Source organism: Mya arenaria, chromosome 5 (genome assembly GCF_026914265.1).
Source record: "Mya arenaria isolate MELC-2E11 chromosome 5, ASM2691426v1".
Taxonomy (NCBI): Eukaryota; Metazoa; Mollusca; class Bivalvia; order Myida; family Myidae; genus Mya; species Mya arenaria.
In genome coordinates this window covers 52,165,589-52,182,745 of record NC_069126.1, presented here as the reverse complement: position 1 = coordinate 52,182,745, position 17,157 = coordinate 52,165,589, and the positions used below count along the sequence as shown (strand labels likewise).

General features: G+C 34.9%; 1 protein-coding gene across 1 annotated transcript; it reads left to right on the top strand.

Annotated features, from left to right (window-relative positions):
• Positions 1-516: 516 nt before the first annotated feature.
• On the top strand, positions 517-15,283 carry LOC128235782 (uncharacterized). Its single transcript, XM_052950579.1, has 3 exons — positions 517-587; positions 11,233-11,580; positions 14,883-15,283. Exons 1-3 carry the CDS (start codon positions 518-520, stop codon positions 15,281-15,283), a joined length of 819 nt encoding a protein of 272 aa, XP_052806539.1. The 5' UTR covers position 517.
• The last annotated feature ends 1,874 nt before the right edge of the window (positions 15,284-17,157 follow it).

Sequence of the window (17,157 nt, the reverse complement as noted above, 5' to 3'; positions counted from 1 at the left end):
ATATATAAACACACACGCACACACGCACACACACACACACGCACACGCACACACACACACACGCACACGCACACGCACACGCATACGCACACACACACACACACACACACACACACACACACACACACACAAACACACACACACACATAAGTATGGAGTGATATTGTTAATGCAAAAGGCCACCCCCCCCCCACACACACGTACACACACACACACACACACACGCGAACACATTACACACACATATAATTATGTGTGTGTGTGTGTTTGTGTGTGTATGGGGGGGGGTGGCCTTTTGCATTAACAATATCACTCCATGTAAGGATACCTTAAGTTCCCAAACGGGATAATAATCATGATGATGCATAGCAATACCCAGCATAAGATATTTCTTAGTATGTGAGTAGTCTAGTATGTGCAGTTGAATGATAAATATCATCTAGGACATTATTCAACTTCCTTATTATTAACGAAACCATTTGAGAACATGTATGTTTACCTGTTATAGCGTTTCAATATGCAGTCATGTCAAGTTTTATACTTAAGAATTTCCTTTGTGATAATTGTAGCTTGCGGGATATACAAAGGTAAGCTCAAATGTGTTCTTATTTAGATTTAATCCAATTTTTATGCGACATACTATCACTGTCGCTTTGCCTCCTAAATCAGGTCTTACGAATATTGTTAATTAAACTGTTTGTTTTTAAGCATTGAGTAACCTACCTATATGCATACAGATTCCATCACCAACAGTAGTCTGCGGTGAGGTTACTTTGTTGAGAAATAATGAATACTAAACTTACTTGTTTGGTTGGGAATGAGCCTGCTATGTAAGAATCTATATATTTGACTAGTTTTACTTACAAGATAATGCTATTATGATTCAATAATGAGCTGTGACATATTGCTCTTATCAATGCTAATGCATTACTGTTCGAATTTCATTCTTAAACAACAATAGTGTGTTTACAGTATTAAAATATGTAAATATGCACATGTCTGTTCGAAAAGCCTTAGTTTAACGCGGCATTCGCAAAATGAGGTACAAACACTTGTCAGTGTAAACACATGACGATTTAAGTGGTGTATAAATGCTGATAAGGCCACACCAAATTAATATTTTTCCACGGAATTTTCATAAAATCCAAAGCGATATTTCTTTTGAAAACACTCTTGAACTGTTTCTTTATTGAACAATGGAATCATATTTGAACACATACTATTCATTTAACCGCTTTTAGTAGGCCCGATCTATGGATTAACCACTTTTTTAAGATAATCATAACATTGTTTTAAAGTATGATGATCATTGATAATAAAAACTAACTCTGCTCTTTTTACATGACACACTTAAACATTTGCAACTGTATTCATTTTGACTGATTTTGGATGTTTAGAAACAGATGGTTTACACTGGCAGCATAAAATAACTAAGGAATAAATAAATATTTTATCTTCTTGAATTAATTGCGTTTCGAATATCACAGTTTATGCAATGACATGTGATAACCTATATTAAAGGTATTAGGTTATGTTCAGAAAACTATAAGGGTTGTTTTATTTATACAATATTATAAAAAAGAAAGAAAACAGATAATAAGGTAGTTTACTTAGACTAGGCTAACCGGTTTGGTATATCCAGACCAGTGTTTCGTTCTATACTGGTCGCTTTTTGTGATTAGATACTTGTTCGCATTGTTCTCTTGCCAATACTTGGTCAACAATGACTCTGAAACATCATTTTGAACTGAACAATTCAGTGTATTCGTGGTGATTAAATCTGTCTCCTACAGCATCAACACCGTACTCCAAATTCTATTCACGAGGAGCATGGCTTAAATCATATAACAGATGTTCATCATTCTAAATTTTATCCACAAAAAATCACTCACAACGCAATATTATATCTACATATATCAGGTACACATTTTATATTTCATAATTCATGGTTCCGATTTGCAGAAAATGATAGTAAATTTGTCCGAGAATGGCTGCAATACATTAACGATAAAAAAGAACCACTTCAAATTACTGCAATTCGAGTCACAGTGTTTTTACCGAAAACCGCCAATTTAATTGAACTTATTGACACCAGCAGTCGGTGTACATTATGCACATCATCGATTACTTCCCTTTACAAAGAAAAACACAATAACTGCGAAGGAAATTATAATTGATTTATCTTTCCTGTTAGCTAAATACCACGAAAAATCCCATCGGTGATACAAATAGATATAGGTGCGGGTTTTTATATAATATATTTTTTTACATTTTCAAAAGACTTGGCGCGCTAAATCCGCGGAACGAAACATCTTGACTAAGAAGAAAATTGTTTTTGCTCCCGCCCGTGGGCAATTTTATAGGCCAGTAGTTACGGATTGTGTTTCATCTTTTAAACATTTGAGACATGTTTACACCTCGGGCTTTTGGAAACATCTGCATATTAGAAGTTATAACCAAATAATTTTCAACATTCTTACATAATTTCCACTTGTAAAATACTACCATTAAATAAAGGTACAGAAAAATGAATTAATTATATTATATATTATTTAATTAAACGCAACAATACTTTTCAGCTAAAGAAGATGGTAAATGTCTTACAATACTGTCATTTACGTTACTTCAAATCTTGCAATATTTTTAGATGAACAAATAGCATCTGCATCTATTCGTGGCAATACACGTTAATAAACACAAAACTTCCGACAAAACTGATAAATTCGACAAACTGTGAAGTATGATTTCACTGTTAAACATTCACACGTATATAACGTCACATTATAAGAATTGTATATTCCCTGATCATACATATTAAACAAAAAATGCTTAAGTGAGCAGTTTTGGTCATAGTGCATCCCTGTCTTAACAATGATTCTTGTCTTCGGCGCAAAAGCAAAGAACACACACAATTTAAAAGAACAAGTACACAGATGAATGTGCGTGTAGAAAACATTTCTTTATAAAACGTAAGTTACAAACACCATTAACGTAAAAAGGGTTCTATGTTGACTAAACACTGTTCCCATCACCACTATACTTTGTTATGCAAGTGCTGATTTCAAAAAATAAGCAACTCTAAAACTTCAACATATAAAACAAAACAACCCATCTCCATACATAATACGTTACTTCAAATTTCAATAACATGACTTGACATTTTGACTAGATGACAAAACTGTCATTATCTTGCATCTTTAAATTGTATGCATAACTGATACATATTTCGAATTTATCATTTACTTGTTAAATATGTCTAAACGTGTGAAAGATTAAACATTATGGTAAACATTTGGAAAAAAAAACACGAACACCCGTCTTCGAATGAAGTTATTAATATCAGTTAAATCTCGTAAGTTAAACACTTTCAAACCGATATGCTCGTACAGTAGCACTGTTTGACTATGAGATTCGTCTTAAAACACGATGTAAATCATATAATCAAGCTACACTTCGTCATTGTCATTTTCCGAGTCACTGAAATTTACATCTTCGCAAATACACAATTATTCAATAATTAATTAAAAAAAAGTAAAACTTGTCCACTCGTATTCGATACCACTTGGACTTTTGTACAAATCATAACATTCTATATTTCGAAGTCGTATTGGGTAATATTCGTGGGATTGAAGCCAAACGTATACTTTAAAGTTTACCCGGTTTGCATGCATTTCAATGGATGCACTATATTGCGGCTAAAAACTCATGTTGATCCTGTTATATGATTTTAGATTGTTACACCGACATTATTGTATTTGCATATTGTGTTATATCTCAAGTTGATAACCTGTGTATCTTTTGGTTTTCAATACATCAGACAATCGTTTTATTCCTTCAAGAACGTAACCAATTTAAGACAGTGTAGCAATATTGTTTTGGTATTGATTTTTTTCTATGATTTGAAGAGCGCCTATTTCCCTTTCATAACAAACGGACTTGTTAAATCACACCTTGTCAAACTATGAATGGTATGTACTACTGAACACATATTTCCTCTTTTGTTTTGATCCATCTCATTAACATTGACCAGTTGTCGCTTGTTACCTACAACAGTATGAAATTAAACGGGAATGCTTAGTTAGCATCACTAGTACATCTGCGCCTTGAGATATTACAATGGCCATTTTGTTTGTGTCCGTTATTTGTTAAGGTGAAAACAAATCCTCCTCAACAGTGGCACAGGCTTGTGCGACTGTAACACATTTATCTAAGAACAGTGGTTTCAACGTCGAAACGATGACGTATCAGTTTGGTTAAGGCATTGTTGCCAATAAAAAGCTTCCAGTCTGTAGTCCTTCATTTCGGACATATATATTAATAATGTTGGAGTTGACTTTCTGTTGCATTCAAATGACTAAAGACTAACATAAATCGGGGTTAAAATCCAGCTCTTCGATGGTATCAAGTACTCATGGTTGGCTTTAAAGTGTGCATTGCCGTCATATAGGACCATTTAACTGGACCAAGAAAAAGCCATTTTACCATTGTGTTGAACACTAAATATATGTTTCATGCAATTTTGTTTTAACATTTACTTGTTCTACCTATATATGATCGAACAATATTTAACAGTTTTAATTTGCAACATTCAAACCTACTGTCTAAGTAACGAATTTATGCTAAAATGAGTTATATTACTGGTTTCAAATACGAATAAAATCAGAATATAAAGTGTGTATAACTAGAGGCTTTTATTTCTAAAAAATATAAATCATTTACTAAAATTGATCGTTATTCCTGCAAAAAATATCTGTAAGCAAAGTAAATAACACACTCGTTACACGCTCAATCATTATAAAATTATGAAATCGTCTAATACGTATTTAAAGAATATTTTGTGAAAGTAACGGAGAAGACACCAATTAGTGCAGCTATTAAAAACTTTCCGTATTAATAAGCACGATATTTGACCAACTCTTTACCCCATTAACGATTATTATAGATGGGAAATATAGTAGCATAACACTATTAAGAGATTTCTTAGGGTAACGGAGTTAAAATGTCCGTTTTTAAGTTGAACCCTACCAAAAAGTGTATAAACGTCTCATTTTGTTGCGTTTCGCTTAAGCGTTCGGAAAATCATATCCTTCAAAATTGCCCCTGGGAAGGAGCAGGGTTGATAAGGAGTTAAATTATATTAATTTATGGTTGCTAAAATTCAGATTATAGTTTTCTTGTATACTTAATATTTTATTAATAAATTGAAATGTGCATGAATACGCAGTTTCTTGTTACTAACAAGTTGTATGCTTTGAATTAGAACGCCCAAAAACCAAAATTCAACGACGTAAATGTGACATTCATTTCGAAAAAAGTCTCTTGAAGACCTAATTTGTATTCAACAGCTAGAAGGAATCAAAACAATTTTATTACTTAAAATGATATGGAACTCTTGGATGAGGAAAATAACGGAAAAAATCGATTTGTTATAAGAACGTGCGTATAATTGGCGTGTGTTATCGTTACATAATCATTATTGTGTTATTTTGTTGCTAAATATATGTGTGAATCATCAGAATAAGTATCTTAAAATTTATAAAAAAAAAGTTTATTAACACAGTACACAACACAGATAACAGTCTGAATGTTTATTTTACTGACCAAAGTTCAATTAATTAGTTTAACTGTCAATAATAGTTAGTTATATAATAGTTATACCAATGCATAGTTCCTGTTGCCAAAGCATAGGTTGTGATGCCAATGCATAGGATGTGGTGCTAATGCATTTGATGTGATGCCAATGCATTTGTTGTAAGACCTTTGTAAAGAATGTGGTGCCAATACATAGGTTGTGAGACTAATGCATAAGATGTAAAGACAGTACATAGGATGTTATACCAATGCTTAAAATGTGGTGACAATGCATACAATGTGGTGCCAATGAATAGGATGTGCGGCCAATGCATAAGATGCTAATACATAGGTTGTGATGGAAATGAATGGGTTGTGATGTCAATGCATTGGCACTTTTATTAATTATTGGCTTATGTCTCTGTTTAGAATATACATTTTTTGAAGTGTTTACGCAGCATATTTATGATAGTGTTCCTTCTGTAATCGCATTGTAAAAGTCTGGCAGTTTTGATTGATATAATGCATCATTGTTGTTAATGAAATTTGTATTATATGAAATAAGCTCTCTACTTGCACAATTATGATATATCGCTGTCGCGAGTCTGTTGTTCTGTTTTATAAATGCTGTCGCTTACCAAAGGACATATTCAATTTTAAAAATATGCATGGATTCTAAAAAAAAGCTTCCGAATGGTTTAACAGCAAGCAAGCATACTTGTTAGCATCCAATCAGTATATAAGTCAGCAAGCATGTATACTTGTCAGCATCCAATCAGTATGCAGGTTGTAGCGCATCAGTCTCTGTACCAGTTGCTAAGTTCAATAACCGCGACATTTTGAATCAACATATCCATATCATAATGAGCTTTTTTTCTTTAGCCAAACTTCCTCCTGGCAGCCGTATACTGAAAGGTCATTAATTTTTTTAGCTCAATTGCTTTTATATCGCCGATAATGACATCAAGCCCGCAATTCATTACTTATATTTACACCAATAGTTCCTTTCTTTCATTCAAGAATTATTAAAAAAACATAATTCATTTTATTTAAGAAAACATTTCAGTAATCCTTTCTTACCCATTTTGTAAATACAACGACCCGACTGTAACCGGAAACAGTTTTCCAAATGACTTCACAAAGAGAAGATCAACCACTTGAAAACACTTCGAAACGTAAATTTAAAACACTTATGACACCAATACATTTAAAAAATAATAAATTAACACTTTCTAAAATGTTGATTTTTATTTTACGGGACCTTCTAACACAATACAAACAATAACAATATCAATAGTGTTCATGTATATTGTTATGCGATGAATTGCGATCCAAACATATCCGAAGATGTGTCGAAAGGCAATTAATTTAAGGAATGGAAGTTGAGGTGTAAACATGTTTCCATAGGATGCATGTTAATCGACACAAGATGTTTGTAAGCATACTGCAGAATAACTAGTGTTAAACTCGGAGCTTAATGACGGGTTGTACATCTAGGGCCTAGAAGCCCATAACCATCAACACCAACTTTTGAACAAATGAAGTCTGGACCTGGGGTATATAAGCCTGAATATCTAATTGTCAACCTTTCGAACGCAAAACGGCATACCTGACATATGTGCTAGACCGACCTCGGATACTTGATACGTGATGCATAGGAAATAATGCCAATGCATAGGTTGGGTAGCCAATGCATGTATTGTTATGCAAATGTATATGTTGTGATACCAATGCCTAGGATGTCATGCCAATGCAAAGGTTGTGATGCGTGTGTATATTTTCTGAAGACAATGCATAGATTGATATGCTAATGCTTATGTTGTGTTGTCAATGCATATGTTGTGACGCTTACGTCAAGATTGGGATGCGTATGCAAAGGTTGTGGTGCAAGTGTATAGTATGTGATGCCAATGCAATGGTTGTTGGTCCATTGCATAGGTTTTTATTCCAATGCATAACCTTTGGTGCAAATGCATAGTTTACGATACTAATAGAAATATTTTAAAGCCAATGCATATGTTGTGAAACCAATGCATATCGTGTGATGTCAATGCATAGGTTGTGAAACCAATGCATACGTCGTGGTGCCAATGCATAAGTTGTGATACCAATGCTTCGGATGTGTTGCCAATGCATATGCTCTAATGTTAATGCATGTGTTTTGGTGCCAATGCATTGGGTGTGATGCCAATTCATATGATTTTATGTCAATGCATAGGTTGAGGAGCTAATGCACATGTTGTGGTGCCAATGCGTAAGTTGTGGTGCCAATGCATAGGATGTTCCACCAATGTATATGTTGAGATGCTAATGAATAGATTGGGATGCAAATGCATAGGTTAGGATGCCAATGCATAGATTTGAATGTCAATGCATAGGTTGTGTTGCCAGTGCATAGGATGTGACGCTAATTCATAGGATGTGATGCAAATTTATAGAATTCAGTGCGTATGCATACGATGTGGTGCCAATGCATATAATGTGATAGCGATACATAGGTTGTGGTGCCAAAGCATAGGTTGTGGTGCCAAAGCATAGGTTGTGTGCCAATGTTTAGGATGTGTAATCAGGGCATTGATTTACAATGACATAAAATGTGTTGCTTAAGCATATGCCGTGATGCTAAAGTGCAAAAGTTGTGATGTAAATGCAAAATATTTGAAACCAAAGCATAAGTTGTGATTCAAATGCATTAGATGTGAAATCAATGCATAGGTTGTAATACCAATGTAATGAATCTGATAACAATTCATTAGGTGTGGTGCATATGCATAAGTCGAGTGCTAAAATGCAAAAGCTGTGATGTCTATGCAAATAATGTGATACCAAGGCATAGGAAGGTTGTGATACCAATGCATTGGATGTGGTATAAATGCATGGGTTATGAAGCCAATACATATCTCTTAATACCTATACATAGGTTGAGATACCAATGCATATGATGTGTTGCCAAAGCATACGCTGTGATATAAATGCAAAGGCTGTGATGCCACTTCGTAGTCTGTGATTCCAATGTATTGTCTGCGATGCCAATGTATAGGTCGTGATGCCAACGCATAGGTTGTGATGTCAATGCATAAATTGAGATGCCAATTCAAATTCGTGTTGCCATTGCAAAGGCAGTGATGGCAATGCATTGGTTGTGATGTCAATGCATAGTTTGTGATGGTAATGTATAGCCTGTATTGCCTATGCATTGATTGTGTTGGCAATCCATATCTTATGATGCCAATGGATTGGTTTGGATACTAATGCATTCAGTGTTAATGCAAAGGTTGTAATGCAAATGCATAGGGGTGATGTCAATGTTTATAGTGTGATTCCAATGCAAAGGTTGTAATGCATTTGGATGTTAATGCATAGGTTGTTATGTCAATGTATAGGTTAGGATGCCAATGTCTACGCTGTGGTAACATGCATAGGTTGTAATACCTATGCATAAGTTGTGATGGAAGTACAACGGTTGTGATAACAATGCATATATCGTGGTGTCAATGTATAGGTTGTGATGTCATTGCATAAAATACTGTAGGAATGCCAATGCATTGATGTGTATGTTATTGCCGATGCAAAGGTTTTGATGATTATGTAAAAGTTGAGATACTTATTCGTAGGTTGTGATCAAACTGCAAATGTTTTTTGAGCCAATGCATTGTTTGTGATAACAATGCTTATCATTTAATGCTAATACTTAGGTTATAATGCCAATGTTTAGGTTTTAATGCAAATGCATAGTCGATGATATCAATGCCAAGAACGTGGTGCCAATTCGTAGTTTGAGATGCCTTTGCAAAGATTGGGATATTAATATAGGTTTTAACACTAATTATTAGGTTTTAGTGCCAATGCATAGTCTGCGAAGCCAATGCCAAGAACGTGGTGCCAATTCGTAGTTTGAGATGCCTTTGCAAGGAATGTGATATTATTATAGGTTTTAACACCAATTAATAGGTTTTAGTGCCAATGCATAGTCTGTGATACCAATGCATTAGTTGCAGTACCAATGCATAGGTTGTAATACCAATAGATAGGTTGTGATAACAATGCAAATGGTTTGATACCAATGCATAACGAGTGATGCCAACGCAAAGGTTGAGATATCAATAGAAAGGTTGTGATAACTATGCATAGGTTGTGATGAAAATGCATAGGTTGCGATACCAATTCATAGGATGTGATGCAAAAGCAATGTCTGTGATGCCAATGCGTAGGTTGTGATGACATATATAGGTTGAAGTGCCAATGCATCAAACGTGTTGCAATGCATATAGTAGGATGCCAATGCATATATGGTTTTGCAATGCATAAAGTGGGATTACAATGCATATGTTGTGATGCCAATGCACAGGATATGATTCCAATTTATAATGTTTAATCCCAATGCAAAGGTTGTTATGCTAATGCATTGGTTATGATACGGATACATATAGTATGATGCCAATGTGATTGCTGTTATACAAATGCAAATGTCATTGCATACGTTTTGATGCCAACGCATGGTCCAGAATGGCAATGCATATCTTGTGATGCCAATGCATAAATTGTGATGCCAATGCATAAACAGGAACTCATTGCATATTTGTTGATGCTAATTCAAAGGTTGTGATGTCAGTGCAAAAGTGATAATGCTAATTCATAGGTTGTGATGCAAATGCATATATAGGAATGCCAATGCTAAAATTGTGGTGCCAATGCAAAGGTTGCAATGCCAATACATAGGTTGTGATGCCAATGTTGAGGTTGTGATGCAATTGCATAGGTTGTGATGCAAATGCATAGGTAGGAATGCCAATGCTAAAATTGTGGTGCCAATGCAAAGGTTGTGATGCCAATGCATAGGTTGTGATGACAATGCGTAGGTTGTGATACCAATACATATATTGAAATGGCAATGCCTAGTTTGTGATAATAATTGATAGGTTGTGATACTAATGCTAACGTTGTGGTGTCAATGCATAGATTATGATACCAATGAATAAGTGTTGGGCTTATGCATATGTGTTGTGCCAATGCATGGGTTTTATGCCAATGCATGTGTTGTTTTGCCAATGTATAGTTTGCTATGACAATGCATATGTTGTTATGCAAATGTATAGGTTGTGGTGTCGATGCATAGGTTGTGATAGCAATGCATAGGTTGTTATTCCTTTGCATGTGTTGTGATAGCAATGCGTATGTTTTATGCCATTCTATGGGTATAGATCTAGGTCGTGTTGCCAATGGATAGGTTGTGATGCCCATGCTTAGGATTCGGTGTAAATTCCTAGCATAGATCATGTTTTGGTATTGTATTCTATAAAATTTGAAGAAAGGTTATTGGCAATGTTAAGCTCATAATTCATGATAATTGTTTTTGAAATAAACTATTTAACCGTCTTACAAAACATTATAGCAAAATAGGAAAGCTTTATAAATAACTCAATGTTTATTTTTCGTTTGGTCGTCTACGTACAAATAAGAGCTTCAGTAACGAATGTTTCAATATGTTTTTTTAATCTTTTAAAAAAAAAAATATTCCAACAATCTAGTTTTGTATTGGTTGCATAAACTAGGTGCAAATATTAGTTAAACGTATGCTTACCGCCAATGTCACATCAGCAAATCGTTAACTCCTAAACATTCAATTCATTCTTCATCTTAAATATTACATTACAATTTCAGCAGTGGCAGGTATCCCTGATATAACCCCTTCCGGCGTAGTTCTTGTTGTACGAGGAAGCAACTTGACTCTCACCTGCTCAAATGCCGCGTCCGGAACTGCTTCATCTTGCAAGTGGTATGCTAAGATTGATGCAGATGACTATCAACTCAAACTATGGATAAACCAAGAAAATTGTTCAAAACCTTTCGGCAACGAAGCATTATACGGATTCGAATGTCTTGGCAACAATGTGTTCAGGTTAATTATCTACAACGTTCAGAACGGAAGAGACGAAATATATTGGAAGTGCATTCAGCTCTTCGGAAGTACACAATCTGTTAGCGATCCTATCCGGTTAGATGTTAAAGGTATACTTAGCATATTCCTAGTTCAAACTAGATCAAAGCATTCTCCTGATATTGCACGGAAATATTTTTTTACATTAGAGGTCAGAGCGACGTTGACCTTTGACCTTGTGACCCCCCAAAATATAGGAGTTTTCTAAACCTCATGATCAACCTCCCTACCAAGTTTGGTGAACCTAGGTCAAACCATTGTCAAGATATTGAGCGGAAATGTTTTTTACATTGGGGTCGCCGCGACCTTGACCTTTGACCTAGTGACCCCAAAAACAATAGGGATCTTCTACACCTCATGACCAACCTCCCTACCAAGTTTGGTGAACCTAGGTCAAACCGTTCTCAAGATTTTGAGCAGAAATGTTTTTTATATTGGGGGTCGCCGCGACCTTGACCTTTGACCTAGTGACCCCAAAAACAATAGGGATCCTCTACACCTCACGACCAACCTCCCTACCAAGTTTGGTGATCCTAGGTCATGCGGTTTTCCAGTTATCGATCGGAAACGAAGTGTGACGTACGGACGGACTGACGGACTGACGGACTACCGGACTACCGGACTGACGGACAGGGCAAAAACAATATGTCTCCCCCAGAGAGGGGGAGACATAACTATGATCTATGAACAACTTCATTTTCCTGGGGTTAAAAATGATTGTTCAAATTATTTTATTTGAATAAAGCGATGAAATATACAGCCAACAAATGAAAACAGTAATTTATTTGAATTATCAACGTTACTACCAATAACTTCGTCAAATAACTTTATCTTATACCTAAAGTTTAAAATAAATACAACCAGTGTTATTGTTCAAAATCTGAAATTGCTAAACAATTTTAATGTAAATTATCAAAGAGGCTGGTTGATCTTAATCTTGATATTAAGGACCTTCCTCACTATCACGGTGAATGTTTTTTACTCTTCATCCGATCAACTATTATACACGTCCACATAACTCATCAAACTATATGGGTCGATCTTAACGGAATTTTATTAAACTTTCTACCATTTCAAATTACTGGCTTTTAAACGCACTTCGATTGACCATCAATATTCCTGTACCAAACAGTAACACAACATTTACACAGTACGGTGCATCATTAATACTACGACTACCACAATGCATGCTTTGGCAACCTGGCAGTAGTATTCGGGTACCCGACCTTAAGTTCAATGTTTTCACTTCAGTTAGTAGTTACATCGTAGAATCCAATGCTCTATTGCAATGTTTAAAATAAAAACCCTGAATACCATAAGTTTCTTCTACCACATCTATGTTGACCGCCACGAGTAAACCACACACACACCAAACTTACAGACTTGAGCAGGCTTCTTTGACATTAAAAGATCTGAGTCCAAATTCAGGTTAATTATTACAAACAAATCGCCTAATATACATTCGGACGGGCTCATTTAAGCACTTACTTACACTTCCTAAGTGTCCTCATACAGATAATTTTATCAAATTGTGCTCCATAATTTAAATTTACTCTTCCCCGACACCTTTTTTATTAGTATGCCAAAATTATTACGATATCAATCAATGATTTTTTTCATTTCAATGCAACGCCATCTTATTGCTGTTATAGCATTTTATTCGTAGTTGGTCTTTAAAATGTAACCGAAAGGGACTAACAGAAGCATTTGTAGTACACGCAACGCATTTTAAATTCGCGACTTTTGAAATGAGTCAACGTTATCAAAACGACGGGGGTTACACAAAACTTAAAATTAATCGCTAAACAAATAAAAAGACGTTAACATGCTTAGAGTAAAAATTCTGCCTAACGGTAGGCTATTACATTGTAAGGAACCGCAAACAATTAACATAATTTGGTATACCTAACTGAAATATTCAATCAAAGGTAAAAAGATGAAGACACTTAAGGCAATAGAAACAGCCAACTTGCATGTCATCTCGATATAATTGATATTTTTCGGAAAGCTCCTTTTAAAGTTTTAAGGGACCAAAACAATATCTCAACAACTCAAATATGTTAAAAGAAATTGTATTTTTTTTTTTTATTATTATTATTTACTAACCTGAATTTAGAGACGTAATAAAAGGAAACTAGTTGTAAGATTTTAAGATGGTAAGATGTATCCAAATCAAAGTGCGTGTTCTTTTATTGAACCGAGGTTAACATACTTTAGGGTAATTATCCGAAACAAGGGATGGATACATTCCATACAATTAGTCCTCTGAGTTGGTCAACGTTCTCCTTTTCAATTGTCAAGAAATAGAAAAGGTTAAAGTTTTTCCTACGGTCATTTGAGCACGTGCTTTGTAAACATAAAACAAATATTAAAGGAAGAGCTGCGATAGTTTAAGGTGCCAAAGATCTAAAGAGCGTTATGCTTTTGAAATAATTAAAAACATATTTTTTTATTCTTTAACGGATGTCGGTGTATGTCAGTTTTGTTTTCATTTAGATGCAATCTTTAAGAATAAAAAATAATCATTAAATCATTCGAATAATAGGATATATTGGACATAATCAGCAAATAACCATTATTTCGATTGAAAACAATATATGTTATGTTTATGTTCTCAACGGTAATACACAGTCGTGAACATGAGCAATAGGGAACATGTTGATAAACCAGAGAACATTACCTAACAAGATAACAACAAAAATACAAACTATAAAGTGATGCATATATTCAAAACGTTGAACACCCGTAGTTGAAGTTATCGAAAAACCAAATCACGGCTGGTATTACCAACAAGGCCCCTTTTCGAAAATGTATTATCAGATGTCAGATTTATAGTGCGACATCACAGTGTAATATGACATTGGTTTCGCTTGCACTTGTCGTACGATTCTAAGTTTGATAAATGCATGATCTTCTTTTTATTTCATCTTTAACAACTACTTAAGGTTTTTGTATATACTAATATTACACACCTGATCCATTATTATACGTTACATCAGTTGTTTGTTCCCACCATCTGATTAACCAAGTTATCCAATGTTCAATCCACACGATATGTTTTACTTCTGTAATAGGTATGCTTACATAGTCAGCCTCCTTCGCTTCTGTTCGTACAAGTGCTAATCATAGCGATTGAAACATTCCGTATCTCGAAGCAAACCAACACAATGTACAAATAATGTAATAACAAAATGTTGTCATACTAGGTTTACGAATCAGTGGATACATATACTAAAGCATATATTATAAACGGAGCATAAATTGATAATTTGTGTATTGTAAAACGCTGAAGAAGTTGCCTGGTGATGCCTTTTCTTTGACAACTCTGCAAATAATTGTTATTCAAAATAGTCGTTTGTGTTTGCATTTTTAGGTTTTAGAAATTCCTGCCCTGTCGAAGCACCAATGTATTTCCAACGACCAGGAAGCGAAGTGCAATTGCAGTTGACAACCTCCATACACAACTTTGGACTCCGTAGTTATCAAATTGTAAAAGGAGGGACGTTTTACGTTTCAATATCCACCTATAATGGGGATATTGTAGATCCCACAGAAGAAGTATGCGCGCCAAACAATTGTATCTTCGCCGGAAAAACATCTACCGGAAACTTTTCTATATCACTCGAAGCCGTCAATGTTAAAGATAATGACATTTACCAATTAATAGAAAATGTTGCCAACGATATAAAAGCCTGCGTAACACTATACGTTTTAGGTATGTACATAAGAATATACCTTGTACACGACCTACCTTCTCAGGTCTGCATCGTTTAATTCTAAATGCGAGTGTCATTCTATTTAATAGGTGTTCCAGAAAAAAACATCCATTTCCGGTACCAAAAGCGTTTTAGCTGGTGATAATGGCACTGCTTTCTGTCACAGCGTATCAACTACGGTACCGAGCATCCATGAGCTTTCCTTACGTTTCAAATGGTATATCATTGGTCAAACAAATCCCAACGACACACGATTAGTGTCTTCATTATCAAAAGAGGAACTTGTAGTTGTTGATATTTGAAAGGAAGATGCTGATCTAACATTTCAATGTTTTGCTACAGAATACATTACCGATGGTTTTGAATCATCTGGAAGTCTGACCTTCCGGTTCAATGTTATACGTAAGTTAATAGTGTATTGCACTGAACAATAACAGAGATGTATTCCAATTAACTCGACTAATTACAATGTAGTAAGAGGTTTTAATATAACTTCATAGTAAATTTTATACTCATGTTATAACATTATGTTCCGTAGATGGGCCGCAAATTCCGGAAATCAGCTTTCCATCTGAATTTTCTGTAATAGAAGGACAGGAATTTATTCACACAGAATGCAAGTCAAAATGCTGGCCTGAGTGTACATACAAATGGATAAATAGCTCTAGCAATACTATTATAGCTGCAAATAGTACATTGTCATTCCATACGATAACCAGATATTTAACTGGAAATTACACATGCGTGTCGACAAACATTGCATCAGAATATCAGAAAGGATCTACAGTTCACATCCTTGTTCAATGTAAGTATGTATGATATCGATAAATGCATTACTCTGGGGGTAAAACAATGTTAACAAGTTTAGAGAAGTCATTTAGATATACATACGAAAATACATTTACTTCAGTATCTATTAAATATCTCTGGATTCCAAGAACTTGTGGGGGCCATGGTCAGGGTCATATCGGGTGTGGGTGTAATATGCAGATACGCACGAACTCAAGTCGTTGCGCAGAAGCTTCAATTGTCAAGATCAATTGTAAAACAATAGGTTAATCCGCTGAGATTTAAAATACCTACAAATATACCATAACTACATTTAAATTATTGTCATGCATTTTTGGCTAAAATATGGCAATACCTATTGAACCTAGATCAAATGCATTTGATCGACTTTGGAAAAACGAATACGGTTGTTCCTTTGAACGTTCGCATTGAGGTTAAATAGGAAGTCACTTTTGATCAATAATTCGATGTTAAGTAAACAATTTTCATTTTCACAATAAGAACCAGTTTTTGGACAATGGATACACTTGTATGTTTTAACAATTTTCTTGTAAGAACAAATAATTAAAGGTAAAGAGATAATATGACTGCTTATTTCATTTTAAATCATAGATGCGCCTGATGTCGAAGTGATTGCAAGCAATGCAACATCGAAGGAAATTCAAACACAACTTCGATGCTCAGCACATGGGAATCCAGATATATATACTTACAAATGGCAGCAAAAGTGGCCCAATTCAATACTTACCAGGAACTGGAGATTACGCGCTTACTCCGTACTAAATCTTAGTGATCTGAGCTACGAGCATAGCGGAGTTTATACATGTTTTGTCAGCAATGGAGTACCTCATTTTCCAGACATGAATACATATCGTTCGTCATCCACGTTTATTTTCGTTAAAGGTTGTAATTCTGTCTGAAATACGAGAACGTGACGTTTATTTGTTATGTATGCGGAGTTTTAACCATCAATTCATCAGCTTAATGGAATCGATATGTTTCGTGTAGCATTTACAAGTTGCTGCACATAACCTTAAATAAAGATCAATTGACTGAGTGCTTGTTTTGGTGCATTTTTCCGTATGGTGAGATAACCATGTTTTATTTCAGATGCTCCAGTGGTCGTTCTTCCAAAAATACCTA